The sequence below is a fragment of the Macrobrachium rosenbergii genome, chromosome 56 (genome assembly GCF_040412425.1).
Source record: "Macrobrachium rosenbergii isolate ZJJX-2024 chromosome 56, ASM4041242v1, whole genome shotgun sequence".
NCBI lineage: Eukaryota > Metazoa > Arthropoda > Malacostraca > Decapoda > Palaemonidae > Macrobrachium > Macrobrachium rosenbergii.
Window position 1 is genome coordinate 30,751,455 of NC_089796.1, and position 20,000 is coordinate 30,771,454.

General features: G+C 37.4%; 1 protein-coding gene across 1 annotated transcript in view; it reads left to right on the top strand.

The window, feature by feature from the left end:
• Positions 1–5,924: 5,924 nt before the first annotated feature.
• Positions 5,925–20,000, top strand: part of LOC136836145 (uncharacterized) — a 16,454-nt gene continuing 2,378 nt past the window's right edge. The window contains exon 1 of the mRNA XM_067100142.1: positions 5,925–6,805. Within this exon, the coding sequence (XP_066956243.1) occupies positions 5,925–6,805 (881 nt within the window). The remainder of the gene's footprint in view (positions 6,806–20,000) is intronic.

Below are 20,000 nucleotides of genomic sequence, written 5' to 3' on the forward strand. Positions count from 1 at the left end.
AGAGTACATAGCACACGTTTGATCAAATGTATCAACAGCTCCTTTTGTTTTATTATAAAACATTATAATTTCTGGTTTTGTGTTCTCACAGATTGATGCATCTTGGTGAAGGGTTGATAAAAGCAGTACAATCTTGGTACTTTTTACTTTGTATGAAACAATAGTTACCTTCTCATCAAATATGAAAGCTGATGAACTCACAAGTCGGTCCTTTGTTTCTAGCATTTCTGATGGAACGTATGGCTTCTTGCTTAGTGTTCCAACTAGTTTTAGCTTCTTTTCTCTCAAAGCAATAGCCAATGAATAAGATGTAAACCAGTTATCTGTAGTTATTGTCCTACCAGTATGAAAATAGGGTTTTACAAGTTCTGTAGTTATATATTCACCTTGAAGTATTCCAGCGGGTGTGTTTGTATTGGAGCGAAGATAAGGTATGGTATTTAGCATGTACTTAGAATTTACATCAAAAGCTATGAATAACTTCACTCTGAAAGCTAATAGCTGCTCATCTACTGTGATATTCTCTCCTGGGTTATAGTTTTGTTTGCAACGATCTATGATATGTGTCCATATGGTCCTTATTGCAGCAAACCAGTCAGTTTTCTTCCTTTCATCTCTTGTATCTTTGTTGTCAAAATGTAAGCACCAATTCAAAAAGCAAAAGCGCCTCTCACTCATGGCTGCGCGATATAAAGGGGCACCAAAATACTGGTTCCACATTTCTTCAGTCGTAACATGGTTATCCTGCCTACCACCAGACATAATCAGCAATCCAATAAGAGCTTTGATCTCATTTAGAGTTGCAGGTTCTACTGTTGCTTTTTTTGTCTTAAACTTTGGTGCCAATTCCTTGATTTGAGAATTTGTATGAAGTAGTATCTCACTGTAAAAGAAATCACCAAAGAAGAAATCAAGAAAATCTTGTGGTGAAACTGCAGTTTGAACATCATTTGTGGGACCCTCACTGTAATCTGGATGAGTGTCTAATTGTGCAGACTGGGTTGGAACTTGTGGCTGAGTACTCCATCTGTAACCACTCCTTCTTGAATGAATGCAGACATTTATCTGGTTGAAGAGACTCCCCTCTTTTCTTATTACTTCTTCTTCTGGAGATATTTGGGCTTTGTACTGCAACATTTGTTGATGCAGAAATAGAGCTTGTTGTGGGGCCACTTGAAGGAGGCCGATTCAGCTTCTTTGGTGAAACACATTTCTTCTGTAATGGAAGGGTCTCAACCTCTTGTTCATCTATTACTTCAAGAGTAAATTCTTCATGCTCATTACTATCATAAATTTCTTCAATTATTAGATTATCAGGCTCATTTAATACTTCAAGATTTTCACATTCTATAACAATATCATCACAGTTATCACTGTCGTCATCAAAAAGAATAGTCTGCATTTCCTCAGCAGTCATTGTTTTTTTTACTAAACATTGTCTAATTGTCTTTTAAGCTGAAAGACTATGATACATGTATTTCTGGAAAAAAATGTGGATAGGTTATATATTATGGCAGAAATTATAATTTAGAATTCTTTGTAAAATGTTATGAAATAATAATCAAAGTTATGTGTATACATAGGTAAATATATATAGCCAGTATTCAATGTTTTCTCAAATCATACGGTTTGACAATCCTTGAAAAGAGTAAACAGTTTAAAATAATTGATTACGCTTCAATAACATTGGAAAATTCTATGCAACAACTTAAAAAGAAAAGGTTATCTGCAGTCCAATACACAACATATCTTTTTGAGCTTATAGTATATGAAGTTATTCTGAAATTTTTACTAACATTATTTGATTTATAGTTCATACACTAGTCAGTAACACAGTATCGTAATGACAGAAACATAACATAGTACTGTAGACCAAGCAAGTGTACACATGCAGCAACATAAGCATGATATATTATCAAACTTGCACACACTAGCTATAATAATGGGTATTGCAGACCCCAAAGATGGTTACACAGACAGTAACATGGGGTCTTCCAGACCCCATACATGTTTACACTGAAAGTAACATGGGGTCTTCCAAACCCCACACATGTTTACATTGAAGGTAACATGGGGTCTAATTGACCCCCCATATGTTTACGCTGTAAGTAACATGGGGTCTTATAGACCCCGTACATGTCTACATTAATGGCAACATGGGGTCTCTTGGACACCAATGAAGCTTACCACAAAGTAAATATGGACACTAATGTAATGATACACCTTACTCCTTCAAGGTCTTGAGTCAAACTAACAATATCAGAATCCTAGCTGGCTACTAGCATTTTCAAGGATCCCAAAGCACAAACATTGTAAAATTGGAAAGTGGTGGGGTGCTTTGCACACCAGGTTGCCTATTAAGGGTTAAGAGTATTCCCTCATACGCCATCTTTCATAAAATAACTCAAAGGAAAAAGGAATTAAGTAATCAATAAATTAAATTTATAGCCTACCCAGCGTACTTGATCAAAGGAGGGTCTCGGGGGGTGAAAGAGTGATGCCAAATATACTTTCCTCATTGAGAAAATTAGACTATTGAAGACTTCCTTTCGATTCTTTAAAAAAGGCTTTATTTAAGAAATATATCTCATTATAACTAAGGGCACTTTTATGATAATAATATTGTTAGAAATAGAATAGGAGAATATTAATTAAGAAAATGTGACAACGCTTTTCTCACATGCTGCCATGATGGCGTGGAAGAAACAATTATAGTTTTGGGTCAGTAGCCTTGGATTAACCCATTCCATGAAAGGACCTCTAGGTATACACAAGGAACAATAGATATCTTCCCAAATCAAATCATTAGCCCTTAAACTAATAATAATAATAATAATAATAATAATAATAATAAAAATAATAATAATAATAATAATAATAAAAATAATAATAATAATAATAATAGCTCTTAATAAAAAGGATGGCTGTATTAAGCGAATTTATCTTATTAAGTGTCTTTTCTATCTTCCTTATGATTCGCTTTTCAGGCTCAGCGATGTTAGTCAGCAACTGGCCGATATTCATGTTGGAAAAGGATAGTGTGCGGAATATGGGAAGTCTTTTATTAAAATATCCAATCAGAAATCGTTCGTATGGATTCAGGTTCTATTTTAGGTACATGTTTTGACCAGCTCGTTGGTCATCCTCTGGACGTGGTTGCAGAAAGTCTGAAGAAATGAGGTGCTCGGGTTGGTATTTATAGGGGGGTCTTGATCGGTGCTGAATTATCATTGGCTGCCCGGGCCATGTACCCTCAGGTGGAGCCTATTTTCCCAGGTCGATGTGCGAGTGGCGTTGTAGTGCTGGGGATGAATGGAAGAATTTTTATCCTCCGATGCCGAATTTTGATTCTCACGTTCGCTATGGGGATCGCTCGGTGCGTGTCTTCTGGCTGCCGTGGGGAGGAGAAATGTTTCCTGCGTAATGTTGAGGGTTGGTTTCTCCTTCCCAATATGCAATGCTTCCAAGAGTCATAGGCGGCAGTGGTCGGTAGTTCGGTCAATTATTTCGATGTTTGTGATTATGTTTTTTCTTGCTATTCTCTGGTTATGGACGGTCCTGGCATGATTAAAGATAGCCCCCTCTTGGGCGTGGCAGGAAATCCTCTTGGAGAAACGCATGATAGTCATACCGATGTAAGAACCGAGGCATCCTCGGACGGGGCATGAATACCAGTATACCACGTTGGTTTTCTTCAAGGGGTCCTGCTGGGGGGGGGCTGGGTTCTTACGCATAACCAGGCTGCTCATCTTCTTGCTCTTATAATAAGTAACCAGGTGTATATTCTTCTCGGCGTCAACAGGGCTGACATTATTTTCGATGATGTTTTTGAGGGCGCGTTCGTCTTCTTTATATTTACGGTGAAATTGTCCTTTATAGAAGAGCTCTATGCATTCAGGGGCATCGGGGCGAGGTTCCTGACAGTGCGGAGCAGAGGGTATTCGAAGATATACACCAACCAAGAATGTACGTGCGCTACGTCGACGACACCTTCATCAGCTCCAATTCGCAAGAGGAGATCGAGCAGAGCCAAAACCGCTACCTCCCCTTCCTTGACGTCCTTGTGGAACAGAGAGAGGCCTCTTTCTCTACGAGGGTCTACACGAAACGCACGAACCTGGGCATGTGTAAGAACGGGGCAAGTGAGTGCCTCGAGAGGTATAAGTGCTCCACCATCAGCGCCTACCTCAGGAGGGCCCTCTCACACTGCTCCTCCTGGAATGACACACACGGAGAAATAGAACGTGTGGCCCAGACCCTCATCGACAATGGACACCCAAACCGAAATATAGAAGAGTCTATCAAGGCGAACATCGATAGATGGTGCCACCAGGAACCTCGCCCCGATGCCCCTGAACGCATAGAGCTCTTCTATAAAGGACAATTTCACCATAAATATAGAGACGAACGCGCCCTCAAAAACATCATCGAAAATAATGTCAGCCCTGTTGACTCCAACAAGAATATACACCTGGTTATTTATTTTAAGAGCAAGAAGACGAGCAGCCTGGTTATGCGTAACAACCCAGCCCCCCTTCAGCAGGACCCCTTGAAGAAAACCAACGTGGTATACCGGTACTCATGCCCCGTCCGAGGATGCCTCGGTTCTTACATCGGAATGACTACCATGCGTTTCTCCAAGAGGATTTCCTGCCACGCCCAAGAGGGGGCTATCTTTAATCATGCCAGGACCATCCATAACCAGAGAATAGGAAGAAAAAACATAATCACGAACATCGAAATAATTGACCGAACTACCGACCTCCGCTGCGTACGCCTCTTGGAACCATTGCACATTGGGAAGGAGAGACCAACCCTCAACATTACGCAGGAAACATTTCTCCTCCCCACGGCAGCCAGAAGACATGCACCGAGCAATCCCCATAGCGAACGTGCGAATCAAAATTCGGCATCGTAGGATCGAAATTCTTCCATTCATCCCCAGCACTACAACGCCGCTCGCACATCGACCTGGGAAAATAGGCTCCGCCTGAGGGTACATGGCCCGGGAAGCCAATCATAATTCAGCACCGATCAAGACCCCCCCTATAAATACCAACCCGAGCACCTCATTTCTTCAGACTTTCTGCAACCACGTCCAGAGGATGACCAACGAGCTGGTCGAAACATGTCGACGGTACCTAAAATAGAACCTGAATCCAGACGAACGATTTCTGATTGGATATTTTAATAAAAGACTTCCCATATTCCGCACACTATCCTTTTCCAACATGAATATCGGCCAGTTGCTGACTAACATCACTGAGCCTGAAAAGCGAATCATAAGGAAGATAGAAAAGACACTATATAAGATAAATTCGCATAATACAGCCATCCTTTTTAATGAGACCTGTTTAAAAGAGAGTCTACTCCCTTCATATACTTCCCTTCGGCTGCATGACCCCACCGCCCAGCGAGAACCAAGCACGAGAAGCTTCAGAAGGACTTTACTGCAGCGGCAGTTGTCGTTCAAAGAGAGAGAGAGGGCCACACTCGTCGAGGAGAAGAAAAACTTGTACTCCGAGTGGGCGGACCTCAGCCGACGCAGCAGCAACCCTGAAGCAGCCCCTTCGAGTGCCTCAGAAGAGGATGAAAGAGCAAACAACACCCTTCATGGGTGAGGGCACTACAGTGACATCATCAAGTGCCTACGTCGCTTGGAAGAGAAAGATGCGGAGAAAAAAATGAGGACCATCACCAAGAAACTGATCGCCCTCAACGGGGGCAAGCTACGCCTCCCGCAAGAGAAAGAGGGATATATAAATCTCACATCATATACTCCGACTCCCGAAGAAGATGAAATCCTGAAGGTGGGACTTAACTGCCACTACATCACCCAGCCGAGGCCCCTGGACAAGTGCCTTGAGATCGAGTATCTCATGGATAATATCCGAAGACAAGAGGACCTTGGCAACCTCTGAACGATGGATGCCCTTCAACCCCTCCTGTTGGCTGAGGCCCTTACCTACCAGGGCGACTACAAGAGTAACATCATCGACCGGCGCCTGAGGGAGGCGGCCAAGCAGTTGAGGGAGAAAGATGACATCACCGTTCGTAGGGCCGACAAGACCGCTGCTTTCATCCTCATAAAGACCGAGGACTACCATCGGAAGTTGGACAATATCCTGGCGGACAGTACCAAATTCCAAAGACTTACTAAGAACCCCGTCGATGAGATCAGGCGGGAGGCGAACAGGATCATAGAGACGGTCAACGTCGCCTCTAATGCCCTTCACCTACCACCAATCACAGGGGACTATGACCTGGGGTACATCTACGGGGACATCAAGACGCATAAGCAAGGTAAACCCCTGCGCCCAATCATCAGTCAGATTCCTGCCCCGACATACCAGTTGGCTAAGAAGCTAAATACCATCCTTACCCCTTATGTCCCAAGCAGCCACAGTCTGAAGTCATCAGTAGAGTTCCTGGAGGCCTTAAGAGCGGCGCCCCACGAAGGCTGTATTGCTTCGATGGATGTGGAGTCCCTCTTTACCAACGACCCTGTCGATGAGACCATCCAAATGATCTTGGACTGTGTGTATAGGGACCCCACCACCCCATCCCTGAACATCCCTGAGCATGCCCTCTGCGCCCTCCTGGAAATCTGCACCAAAAAGGCTCCTTTCTCCAACCATCGTGGCCATATGTACACCCAGATCGATGGGGTAGCGACGGGTTCTCCCCTCGGAGTCCTCTTCGCCAATTTCTATATGGACACTGCTGAGCAAAGGGTATTCGAAGATATACACCAACCAAGAATGTACGTGAACTACATCGACGATACCTTCATCAGCGCCAATTCGTAAGAGATCGAAAACCTGAGGCGTGCATTCCACAACCATAGCTGCCTCAGTTTCACGATCGAGCAGAGCCAAAACCGCTGCCTCCCCTTCCTTGACGTCCTTGTGGAACAGAGAGAGGCCTCTTTCTCTACGAGGGTCTACACGAAATGCATGAACCTGGGCATGTGTATGAACGGGGCGAGCGAGTGCCCCGAGAGGTATAAGCGCTCCACCACCAGCTCCTACGTCAGGAGGGCCCTCTCACACTACTCCTCCTGGAACGACACACACGGAGAAATAGAACGTGTAACCCAGACCCTCGTCGACAATGGACACCCAAACCGGAATATAGAAGAGTCTATCAAGGTGAACATCGATAGATGGTACCGTCAGGAGCCTCACCCCGATGCCCCTGAATGCATAGAGCTCTTCTATAAAGGACAATTTCACTGTAAATATAAAGAAGACGAACGCGCCCTCAAAAACATCATCGAAAATAATGTCAGCCCTGTTGACTCCAACAAGAATATACATCTGGTTATTTATTTTAAGAGCAAGAAGACGAGCAGCCTGGTTATGCGTAACAACCCAAGCCCCCCTCACCAGGACCCCTTGAAGAAAACCAACGTGGTATACCGGTACTCATGCCCCTTCCGAGGATGCCTCGGTTCTTACATCGGTATGACTATCATGCGTTTCTCCAAGAGGATTTCCTGCCATGCCCAAATGGGGCTATCTTTAATCATGCCAGGACCATCCATAACCAGAGAATAGGAAGAAAAAACATAATCACGAACATCGAAATAATTGACCGAACTACCGACCACCTCTTGGAAGCACTGCACATTGGGAAGGAGAAACCAACCCTCAATAATTACGCAGGAAACATTTCTCCTCCCCACGGCAGCCAGAAGACATGCACCGAAGCGATCCCCATAGCGAACGTGCGAATCAAAATTCGGCATCGTAGGATCGAAATTCTTCCATTCATCCCCACCACTACAACGCCGCTCGCACATCGACCTGGGAAAATAGGCTCCGCCCGAGGGTTCATGGCCCGGGCAGCCAATCATAATTCAGCACCGATCAAGACCCCCCTATAAATACCAACCCGAGCACCTCGTTTCTTCAGACCTTCTGCAACCACGTCCAGAGGATGACCGACGAGCTGGTCGAAACATGTCGATGGTACCTAAAATAGAACCTGAATCCAGACGAACGATTTCTGATTGGATATTTTAATAAAAGACTTCCCATATTCCACACACTATCCTTTTCCAACATGAATATCGGCCAGTTGCTGACTAACATCGCTGAGCCTGAAAAGCGAATCATAAGGAAGATAGAAAAGACACTATATAAGATAAATTCACATAATACAGCCATCCTTTTTAATAAGACCTGTTTAAAAGAGAGTCTACTCCCTTCAAATAATAATAATAATAATAATAATAATAATAATAATAATAATAATAATAATAATAATAATAATAATATTTTTTTCGGCTCAGGGCCATATACATGGAATATACGAATACAAGACACACAATCTAGATACATAAGGTAACATAATAAAAATATTATGGGCAGTATCCACACAGGTGCTGACAAAGTAGAAAAAAATAGAATTCCTAACAACGGTAATGACAGTAATTATATGGAGAATAATAGAAAAAAAATGAAAGTGATAACAATAAAAAATACAGATTACAGACGATTAACTTCCAGCTGGGGACCTTAGGTGATTATAGATCTCAGATCCAGAAGGCTAAATACGAATATTGAAAATTGCAAAACTCTGCAATGATATTAGTCACAGTAATAATAAAAAGTAAAAATACCAATAATAACAAGAAACGTAAAAATATAATAATAATAATAATAATAATAATAATAATAATAATAATAATAATAATAATAATAATAATAAATAATAATAATAATAATAATGACAGATTCTGGAGATGACTCTTCATAATTGCAAAAGTAGAGAAAAAGTCATTTAAGGAGTAGAAGCCTTATTATCACATCTTTCCCACAATTTAGATCTTCTTGCCTCACTGCTTAAGATGCTTTGTATGAGTGGATTCCTAAAGGTAGACCAATGTAACTTCAAATAAAATAATAAAGCATAGCAAAACTATAGCATAAAACAATGAAAAATAATAAATACTATACTTATATCCAAAAATAAAAGAAATCTGGAGGAAGAGAGAGAGAAGAGAGAGAGAGAGAGAGAGAGAGAGAGAGCATTTCTAATGCACAGAAATTATTTTTTAAATGACATTTGTGCAATCATGAAACAACCTCGGCAATACGTCAAGTGCAATAAAAAAAACAGAGAAACGAAAGAAAAACTTTATTGATTAAAAGAAGACAAAGGAGCCTAATAATTACTGGAAGTGATCCGAAAAAATACAGCCGTCCAAAATTATGAATTGACATTTAAAGGAGGGAGAGAGTCAGTCACCTGGTGATAGTTAATATTTGAATTTCATTTAATTTATGATCACATATCTTTATTTATGATAATAACATTTCTAAAAGAGGAGTTAACACTAAACTCGGTTGTTTACAAGAGAAACAAAACCAGGAAATACCAAAGAGGATTATACCAGGTCAAGGTCTTAGGAAGAAAGGGGTATCCACAATCCACGAGTAACTTAGGATTAGAGATATGTCATCGCTGTAAAGAGTTTGGGGGCTGCCCTTTTGACCAAGTACGCTAGGGAGACTATAGTATGATTCATTGTAGGCAAATTCGCCTCTAAAACCTCTCTCACCACTGACTTTCTTGTTCAAAATGCTGTTGGAGATCCTTTAATTCCAGGTGCAGACCCGATCAGAGCTAATCGTCGCCCGGCAGGTCAGCTGGTGGGCTGAACACGTGCTTTCTGCCATTTTGAAATCAGAGCCATGCTGCCTGTATTTCCACATGGGCAGAGCGATCACAACGCCATCTAGGAGACATAACTTCAGAATCCATAAAGGGCCTTGGAGAGAGAAGCTCACCCTTAGAACTGTATCAGTGGCCACGGAGAACATACCTCTGTCCCTTGCTCCATTAAAACTGCCTATTTCCAACACGTGGCTGGCAGTACCCAAAAGTAACTTTCATTGTGAACTAACTCATTTGCCCTCTCTCTCACTGACCCTTCAGCTCCTAAAGAAAGGTTAGGAGTAATCAGCTGTGGATCTGTGTATCATCTTGTGTGCGTAGCGGCCCTCACTACTTTGCTATCAATGTTTTTCCCTCCAGAAAATTATCCGTCATTTGCTCACGCCTCATTACCCCAGAATTACACTACCAGTCTTCTGATGTGTTTTCTTTTGTAAATATAATGAATTAAGTTAAACTCCAGAGTTTATCTAATCACTCCCCCTTGAAGTAGACCTTCAGCCATATTTTGTCCTCAAGTTTTTTGTTGGTAATTTTAGCTGTCCTTTAAGGCCAGAGTCCAGTTTTTATGTATATATAATTATATATATATATATATATATATATATTTATCTATAAGATATATATATATATATAAAATTATAAAACAATATATATATATATATATATATATATATATATATATATATATATATATATATATATATATATATATATATATATATATATATATATATATATATATATATATATATATATATATATATATATATATATATATATATATATATATATATATATATATATATATATATATATATATATATATATATATATATATATATATATATATATATATATATATATATATAAAATGCTCATAATTCGAATAGTTAAAATAATATATATGCACATAATTCAAAAGTTAAAATGGCATTGTATTGCAATTTCATATGTATCCAGTAAAAAAGTAACCATTTATATTTTATATATATATATATATATATATATATATATATATATATATATATATATATATATATATATATATATATATATATATGCTGTATATAAAAATCTACTGGTCACTTTTTAACAGATGCATATGTAACTGTAATTGTCACAAAGCCCTTTTAACTTCTCGAATTCCTCGCGCTTTTTGGATACGCTTGTCACTACAAGACCTTAAATCCTAGTACAGGAAATTTTAAGTAATGATATTAGCAAGCCCCGGTCCCAATGGGGAGCCCATGGCAACTCCATCGACCTGCGAAAAGAGCTGACCATTAAAAACAAACACTGAGTCTTGTACAGCAAGCTCAAGAAACGTCTTAAAAAGTTGTCTGTTAAAACCATGAAAAAGTACATGATCGTCATAAAAAAATCTTGTCTAAAATAATGCTGATGGTTTCATTCAGGTTGATGGAGTTGCCATGGGCTCCCCATTGGGATCTGTGCTTGCTAATATTTTTATGGCTTTTTCAGAAGAACCTTTTTAACTAACTGTCCGGATATGTGTAAACCTGTCTATTATAGACGATATGTTGATGCCACATTTGCGTTATTCAAGTAACCTTGGCATTGAGAGATGTTTCTGGACCATATTAATAAGCGACATCAAAATGTAACCTTTACCATGGAAAAAGAAAGCAACAACTCTTTACCTTCTTTAGATATCAGTGTAAGCAGAGACAATGGTGAATTTACTACCTCTGTGTATAGAAGAAAAACATACACTGGACTTGCTAATAACTTCTATAGTTCATGTTTTAAGAACTTTAAACTATTTTCCATATACGCTTTAGTTTATAGGGCTCTTCGTTATTCTTCGAGTTGGTCTCTTTTTCATAATGAGATTTTATTTTTAGTCAAATTTTTCTTAGAGAACTCCTATCCTGAAAATTCGGTTTTTAAAGTCATTAACAGACTGCTGCCACAACACTTCTCTATTCCGACACCCTCTTATAATATCTTAAAGAAAAATATATATGCAACAATCCCATTTATTTTTGACAACAAGTTTTCAGCCAAACTTAAACAAATAATTGAACAGGAATTTGGCTGCCTTAAGATACAATTTATTCCAGTCAATCCACTCAAGATCGGTGTATTCTTTGGCTACAGGGACAAACTGCAGACCTTCATGAGATCTAACATTATAAATTCAAGTGCCCGGGATGTCCCGGTATCTATGTATGATCTTGCCGTAGGTTACTGCAGGTGAGATATTGTAGCCATGCGGGATACAGTTTTAGAACAGGTCAGAAAATGAGTAAACCAGAATTTTCTAATATAAAGAACCATGCCTCCATATGTAAAATCGAAATAAATAAAAAAAACATTTCTCTATTATTGGTGGAACAAGCCATGGTGATTACCTAACCACCCTTGAGTCCTTATACATCAAACGGCTTGTTCCGTCTTTGAACTCCAACGTTTCCGCTTCTCCTCTTTATCTAGCATAACTGAAGTCGTAGGTATGGGGTCAGGTCGTGGTCATTCGTTCTTCTCCTTCTCCTTTGAATGGTTTGTTGAGCACTGGTTTCTTTTTACTGTATACGTTTCAAGTTATATTAATTTTATTTTTTGCAAATAATTTTTTCCTCTTAACTTTATCTTTTTAAAATAGTTTTTTGTAAATTTTAACAAAATTTTTATATTTGCAGATTGAAGATGCGCATAGTACATGTGCGAAACGTCTCGTATGAATAAATTATGGCCTTTTTTATGTGTTTTATGGACCCTGCTGGATGCCTTTATATATCTTCGACTGGAATCTGGAATCCATACACACACACACACACACACACACACATACACACACATATATATATATATATATATATATATATATATATATATATATATATATATATATATATATATATATATATATATATATATATATATATATATATATATATATATATATATATAATATATATATATAATATATATATATATATATTATATATATATATATATTTATAAAATATATATATATAATACATAATACAATAATCTTTGTTTTTAACATCTCTCGTCTTTGTTTTTTCAGCTGACGTTTTCACGTCTCGTTACTCTTAATTAAATGGTACCTTAGGGGAAGTAGCAGTTGTGCATAATAATAAAAATAAGTAGAAGAATAATTTTGATATAATATTAATGCATTATGGGGAGCAAAAACTTTAAATTGTGCGAGCTATCATTTCCGTGAGAATCATTACAAAGGGACATGTGCACGAGCACTGATGCTATTCGCCTGTAGATATTTGATGAGGCTAAAGTAATGGAATTTTACAGCATAGAGGGCTAATCCTCCATGCAGGTGTTAACAATGGTGTGGAAACAACGATTGCCTTTTTTTAAGCACTAAAGGCATTGCCAGTTTGGATAGAAGGAAGGAGAGAGAGAGAGAGAGAGAGAGAGAGAGAGAGAGAGAGAGAGAGAGAGAGAGAATGCTGCAGCATGTATTATTTCAAATTTTTATATTTCCAAATTTGTTTGTCATTCTTAACCTCTCAACTCCAGTATTTCATAAAAAAAGGAGTATGTTCGTATGGCTTTCGGCTATTTCAGTAAGTGTTGCCATTGCAGATGCACTTGATCGCCAGCTTCTTAACCATCTGATCACTGTCTGGAAAACCTTCTCATGACTTAAACCACAACTGGTAATCTCTGACTCAAATGTATCGCCTTCAAGTATAGTCATAAACCCGTACATTATATCCATTTTGCTTAAGCTATTATGGAATCAATTTCTGCCTCAAGATTATTCTGGGAGTTTGGATTTTAGAAAGGCTGGCTGATTTAATGCTTGAAGTCAAGCTAAAGTTATGTATCATGCTGCAGTAGTACTGAAGAAACTATGTAGAGTACGGAAATCATTCTGTTGAAATATAATCTCACCTCTAGAACTTCAGATATATATTTTAATATATTTTAAGTGCACCACTTTCATGGAGTGCCTCTTTTCCCTATCAGGCTATTTTGCATTTTTGGATTCGTAAACCAAACACACGAATGGTCATCGTGCTTCATTCCACTGGCTAAACATGATTTCGCCTGTCACGTTTCATATGTCAGTTATCTAAAGATTACTTCTTAATCTCTTTAATCATCTTCCCTTTTGCGTTTCAAATCTTCTTTCAGTCTTTGATTGATTGGAAATGATGCCATCTGGTCATAAAGTAGCACTAGTTATAGTATTGGAAATATTTAAAATAAAGTGGTTGAAATTAAATTATTTGTCACGAACACCACTAAAATCAGACCAAAGTTCTATAGTTACTTTTGTTTTTAAATCCTTAAACTCAAAAGCCTATAATCAGAGCAAAGGCTCTACTTTATAGCCTGTTACGAAGGGTAATCATACGATAACAATTTTTTAGGTCATCATCTTGGAACTGGCTCTCTCGTGTATTGAGCCCAGACTTTAGAGTGGTGACACAGGTTGTGTTTTACACTAGTGCTAAAATCTTAAATCAGCTTTCAAGCCTGCATGCAGGGAACATTGTCACTAGAATTGCTGGGCCCTCTACCAATAAGGGTTCGTCATTGGTCTAGTTGTTCAGAGATGAATGTTGCAGTGACTGTTGTTTTGTTTTTTCACCCTCACAGTTTGTTAGCAAATATGACCCTCTGAGGAAACCTGTGGAAGGACAAAAGGACAGACAGCTTACGCTTTTTGAAGTCCATTTTTAAATGTCATTGTTTATGTTTCCACGTCGAGCAAGATATTTCAGAGTTCAAAATTTTTTTTTTATTTTGTCTTATGTTTTCAAGTTGCATTTACTAAAAGGTTATAAATGTGTCAGGGTTAATAAACCGATGAATGTTGATTCTGGCACAGAATTTCCATTGAGAGGTTTATGTTATTCTATTCATCCAAACTGAGCTGTCCCTCTTTCTTTTCTTACACTTTCATTCTTCCTTTAGATGGAATTTATGGGAGAGGGCGATTTAGTTCCCTAAATATTATTGATAGGAGCCCATTTCTATTCTGTTCTATTGGAAGAACCCGTTTATGACTGTATCGTCAGTAGCCATATAAATTACGACTAGGAAGATCCTTAAAAAAGTTATTAAGAGACTCGAGTCTGTGCTCATTCGACACGATCTAGGCAAACATTCACTCTCCTCGGAACCGAGAGAGTGATTTCATTCTTGAGTTCCTAATCTGTTCAAGCACGACATGTGATGGTTTCTTCGTAAACCCCCTCATGAATTAGAGATCGAAGCTGTGGTACCAGTTCATAAGCCACTACAAATAAAAAGGAACAAAAAACAAAAATTTGATGATGCTGAGGGATGCTAGCTGGGGGATGGAAGCAAAAGAGAGGAAACTTCTCTAATGAATTACAATGGTGAAGTGATACCAGTCAGTAATTGCACCATAAAGCAGAGTTGAATTATGGAAAACTAATTTATTATAAAATGCAAAATCAAATTAAATTAGGAATCTGACATCGTGATTAAGAGTTTACAAATAGTTCATCAAACGGCGCAATCGAATTTTCTGTACAGCGTATAATCAAGGCCACTGAAAATAGATTTATCTTTCGCTGTATGAGCCGCGGCCCATGAAGCTTTAACCACCGTCCGGTGGTGGCATGTCCTATATCGTTGCTAGACACACGATTATGGCTAACTTTAACCGTAAATAAAATAAAAACTACTGAGGCTAGAGGGCTGCAATTTCGTATGTTTGATGATTAGAGGGTGAATGATTAACATGCCATCTTGCAGCCCTTTAGGCTTGGTAGTTTTTAAGATCTGAGGGCGGACAGACAAAGCTGCACAATAGTTTTCTTTTACAGAAAACTGAAAACATTGTTCATTTGACGATTCATAAAAATGTCACATGATATTTTACCGGTAAAATTTCGTAGCAATATCACGTACAAATTAGGAATTATGTTCTTAAGAAGCGAATTGTAAAATCTCTGTCAAGTATTGTAAAATGATAAGGAAAAAGAGATAACCTGTCAGTTCACTCAATGCAAAAGGCTCAAGAAGATCAGGATGACTTCTCAGCCCATATGCCGTCCCTCCCCTTTCAGCAAGACCACCGGGAAACACTTTCAGACTGCTGCTCCTCCCGTAAAACATCCTCCCACCGGAGTGTTCTTGTAGCTCGCGAACCCCCTTGACGTCCTGTCCTGTCGTAAAACTCCCCAGACACCAACCTCCCTCTCCCCCCTCACTTTAACCCATATATGCCCAGAAAAGGTATATTCTTGTGATTCCTCCTTTCGGTTTTTATTCTTTGATAAGGTTACTTTTTTATCCCCTCAATGTCCCTGGCAAGCGAATGTTTAATTTATGTGAAACATCCTCTTGCCAAACGTTTCACTGGGCATAGTTTGACAATGTTGCGTATTGATCAAATAGATTAAGATGCATGAAATTTTATTCTTTTTAATTTTTGTTTATTTGTTTGATTTCATATAAAAACGTTCCATCGCTAATTTAACTAAATTGAAATTAACAAGGTGTTTAGATCTTACAATTTGAGAATCATCGACTCTAAAACAGGTTTGACCTCTTTGGCAACTTTTAGAAAAATAATGCAGATATCGAGGAATTTTCAACTCTGTTGGCTCTTAGGTCATCTTGGGAGATCCATGCCCTCTTCCTTTGATTTGCAGATGATTTGATTCCGGTACATACAGTTACAAAATAAAGAAAATTTTACATGGATATTCAAAGAAGTGTGTCAAGAATGTTTAGAATCACTGAAAGTAAAATCAAAGTGATGAGACTTCTTTGGTTTATTTCCAAAAACCACAACAAAACAAAAGAAGGAAAGGCATAACCTAATGGAGTGCAAGCCGATTATTTTATAAACCCATCGTATGGGCTAACATCCAGAAATGAACTGGAGAGTTGGGTGTTTTCCAAATTATATGAATAGACATGGACTCATCTATAACATCTTTTAAAGAGAAGAAATATCACAAAGTCTACCAAGGAAAATAAAAATTATTTAGAATGCCAAAATATGGGCAGTACTTTGCAAACTTATCGTTGTGAGATCTGTATTATCTGACTAAACGTCGAGAAATACCTCTATTGGTTTTTCAAACGAACATTTTGGATAGAACAATGAGTCCCATTTGAGATATAAATGCGGATGACTGGAGGAGAATAAATATTTTCACACAACAAGATAAACAAACTGATTAAACCAGACAACTGCATAATGACTAGTTAATAGTTAGAAGATCTCAGAGGATCGTGGTGCAGGGCATGTATTTCAGGTTCGAATGGAAAAGGCAGAATGATGGCCTAAAAAAAAAAGTAGTTATGGAAGGATCAGTAGAAGGGTGCCTCACTTTGACAAGTTTTTTTTTAGGGTTTTCTTATTTGACTTTTGTCCTTTCTCCTAACTAAAAAGAGCCTGAGACTCATTTGAGCTCAGGTAGTCTTGTTTAACATCATCCTGTTGGTCCTGAATCTTCATCTTTCCATATTTCTAAAGAAATATGGATAATGTCACTTTTACAAGTATTATCTTCAGCTTATCGTCAAGTTTTATATTGTCTTCAAAATTTTTCCAATGTTAGATTCCGGATCATATAATCAAGTCACTCATTATTTTTAGGAAAATCATCGTAATATTCATGAGTTTATTTTCGAAAAATTGTCTTCCAGCTGTAATTTTATATACATTAGCCTTATATGTATTATTTGGACCCCTGTATTAGAAAAATGTTCAAGAATGACCTAAAACATAAAATCACTGACTTAATTATAAGTTAGTTATATTGATATATATTTTCTATATATCCGTATGTTTAATATAATTTGTTATTTGTAAAAATGTTCATCTTGCAAAAGATAATTATTTGTACTAATATTTTTGGGTGGTAGCCACGACCCTATATAATCTTTTAATTGTCATGTCCCTGCTTCTGAACGGTTGATCCTAATCCATATTATAAAACCTCTTAAATATTTAACCTGTTTTGGCAGTTCTACTAATTCTTCAATTGTATTGGATTCCAGGTACAAAATAATGTTTCCTATAATCCCCATCTTTCATTTATATGAGCTTTCTTTGTAAACTTACTTTATATTTCTTCAGTCAGCAAAGTAAAGGACGTAAGTGTCGAAAGGCCTCATATATACTCCATTGTTTCTGTTTCCTTTGTGGATTTTACCTATATATATATATATATATATATATATATATATATATATATATATATATATATATATATATATATATATATATATATATATATATATATATATTCAAATATTACCTATATATCTTAGACTTCTGTCATGAATGAAAAAATATAATTTATTAATTTATATCTTTGAGCTGATTTTAAAAAAATCTGCAATGATATATCTTATCTGAGTTTGTGTATAAGACTGAATGAATACAGTATATATATATATATATACTTTTATAGGCTCTATATAGCTTTTATGTAAATATTATATATGTATATATAAATACATATTTGGTTATATATATATATATATATATATATATATATATATATATATATATATATATATATATATATATATATATATATATATATATATATATATATATATATGTGTGTGCATGTATGTATGTATGTGTGTGTATGTATATTTATGGTGATCCTTAGGCAAACATGTAAATATAACGTTTTAAAACGCAATATACTGGGGGAAATATATGTGGAATATTCAACATCAGTGAGACATGGGATGCCCAGTGTTGCGTGAACGCATCACAATAAAAATGAGATTTTCGGAACATATTTTGAACATCAGAATACATTCTAAAACACAAATTTCTTGCGCTAATAAAGGGACAATCTGTTAATAAGGACATAATCTTATTTATCTATAAATATGTTGCATTTCTCATATATACTCATTATTTCTCGAAGACATGGTAGACGAAAATTACACTGAATTTTGAATCACTGTAATTCACTTGTTATACAGTTTGTTTCAGCAGTTCACCGTACATCCTTCTGTTAAACTCTCTCTCTATCAACTGATGACAACAGAAAGAAAAAACCGGTAAGCCTGTGGCGTGCAAGTTGAAACTTACAGACACAAGTTTAGTGTTGCGCAAACGCATCACTGGGCATATATGGTACAAGTTATATTCTGTGATTCCTCCTTTCGGTTTATTCTTTGGAAAGACTTTATCCCCCTCAGTGTCCCTGGCAGCGAATGTTTACGTGAAACATCCTCTCCGAAAGGTTTCGCATAGTTTGACGCCTTTATTGATCAAATAGATTAAGATGCATGAAATTTTATCCACTTTATAATGATTTGTTTATTTGTTTGATCATATAAAAACTATCGTAATTTAACTAAATTGGAAATTAACAAGGTATTTAGACTTAAGGAGCGGCATCGACTTAAAACAGGTTTGATCAAGTTTTAGAGAAAATAATGCAGAGTATCGAGAAAGTGAGGGTGGGGTCATCTTGAGAGATCCAAATGCCCGCGTCCTTGCATTTGCAGATGATGTTGATTCCGTACATACAGATACAAAATATAGAAAATTTGTACATAGCATTCAAAGAAACTGCTGCCGGAGGGGTACTAGAGATCACTGAAAGTAAAATCAAAGTGATGAGACTGTCTAAGAACAACCAAAAACCACAACAACAACAAAATAAGGTAGCGATCAAGAATGTGAGGGAATTTGATTATTTCGGAAGTATGTTAACATCCAGAAATGAGATGGAGAGAGGGGGTTTTGGCTAGAATTACATAGGGAATAGACACTGTTTCAGTCTATAACATCTTTTAAAGAGAAGAAACATCACAAGGTCTACCAAATAAAAAAAAAAAAAATACAACGCCATTATATGGTCAGTAGCACTATATGGTTGTGAGACCTGGAAGCTGACTAAACGTCGAGAACAGAGGCTATTGGTTTTTTAAAACGACATTTTGCATAGAACAAGAGGTCCCATTTGAGATATAAATGAAGGTGACTGGAGGAGAAGAAGACACAACGAAGAAATAAAAGATTAAACCAGACAACCGCTAATAACTAGTTATATAAGATCTCAGAGGATACGTGGTGCAGGGCATGTGGTTAGAATGGAAGAGGGCAGAATGCCTAAAGTAGTTATGGAAGGATCAGTAGAAGGGGAATGACAAGTTGGGGTTGGGGGCCGAGGATGACTTCGTCCTTATTCCGCTAACTATCCTGAGACTCCAATCAGGTAGTCTTCAAAACGTAAGATGTTGGTCCTAGCTTTAATTTCCATATTTCATAAAGGGTATATAATCACTTTTACAAGTTCGTCTTGGCAGCTTATCGTCAAGTTTTATATTGT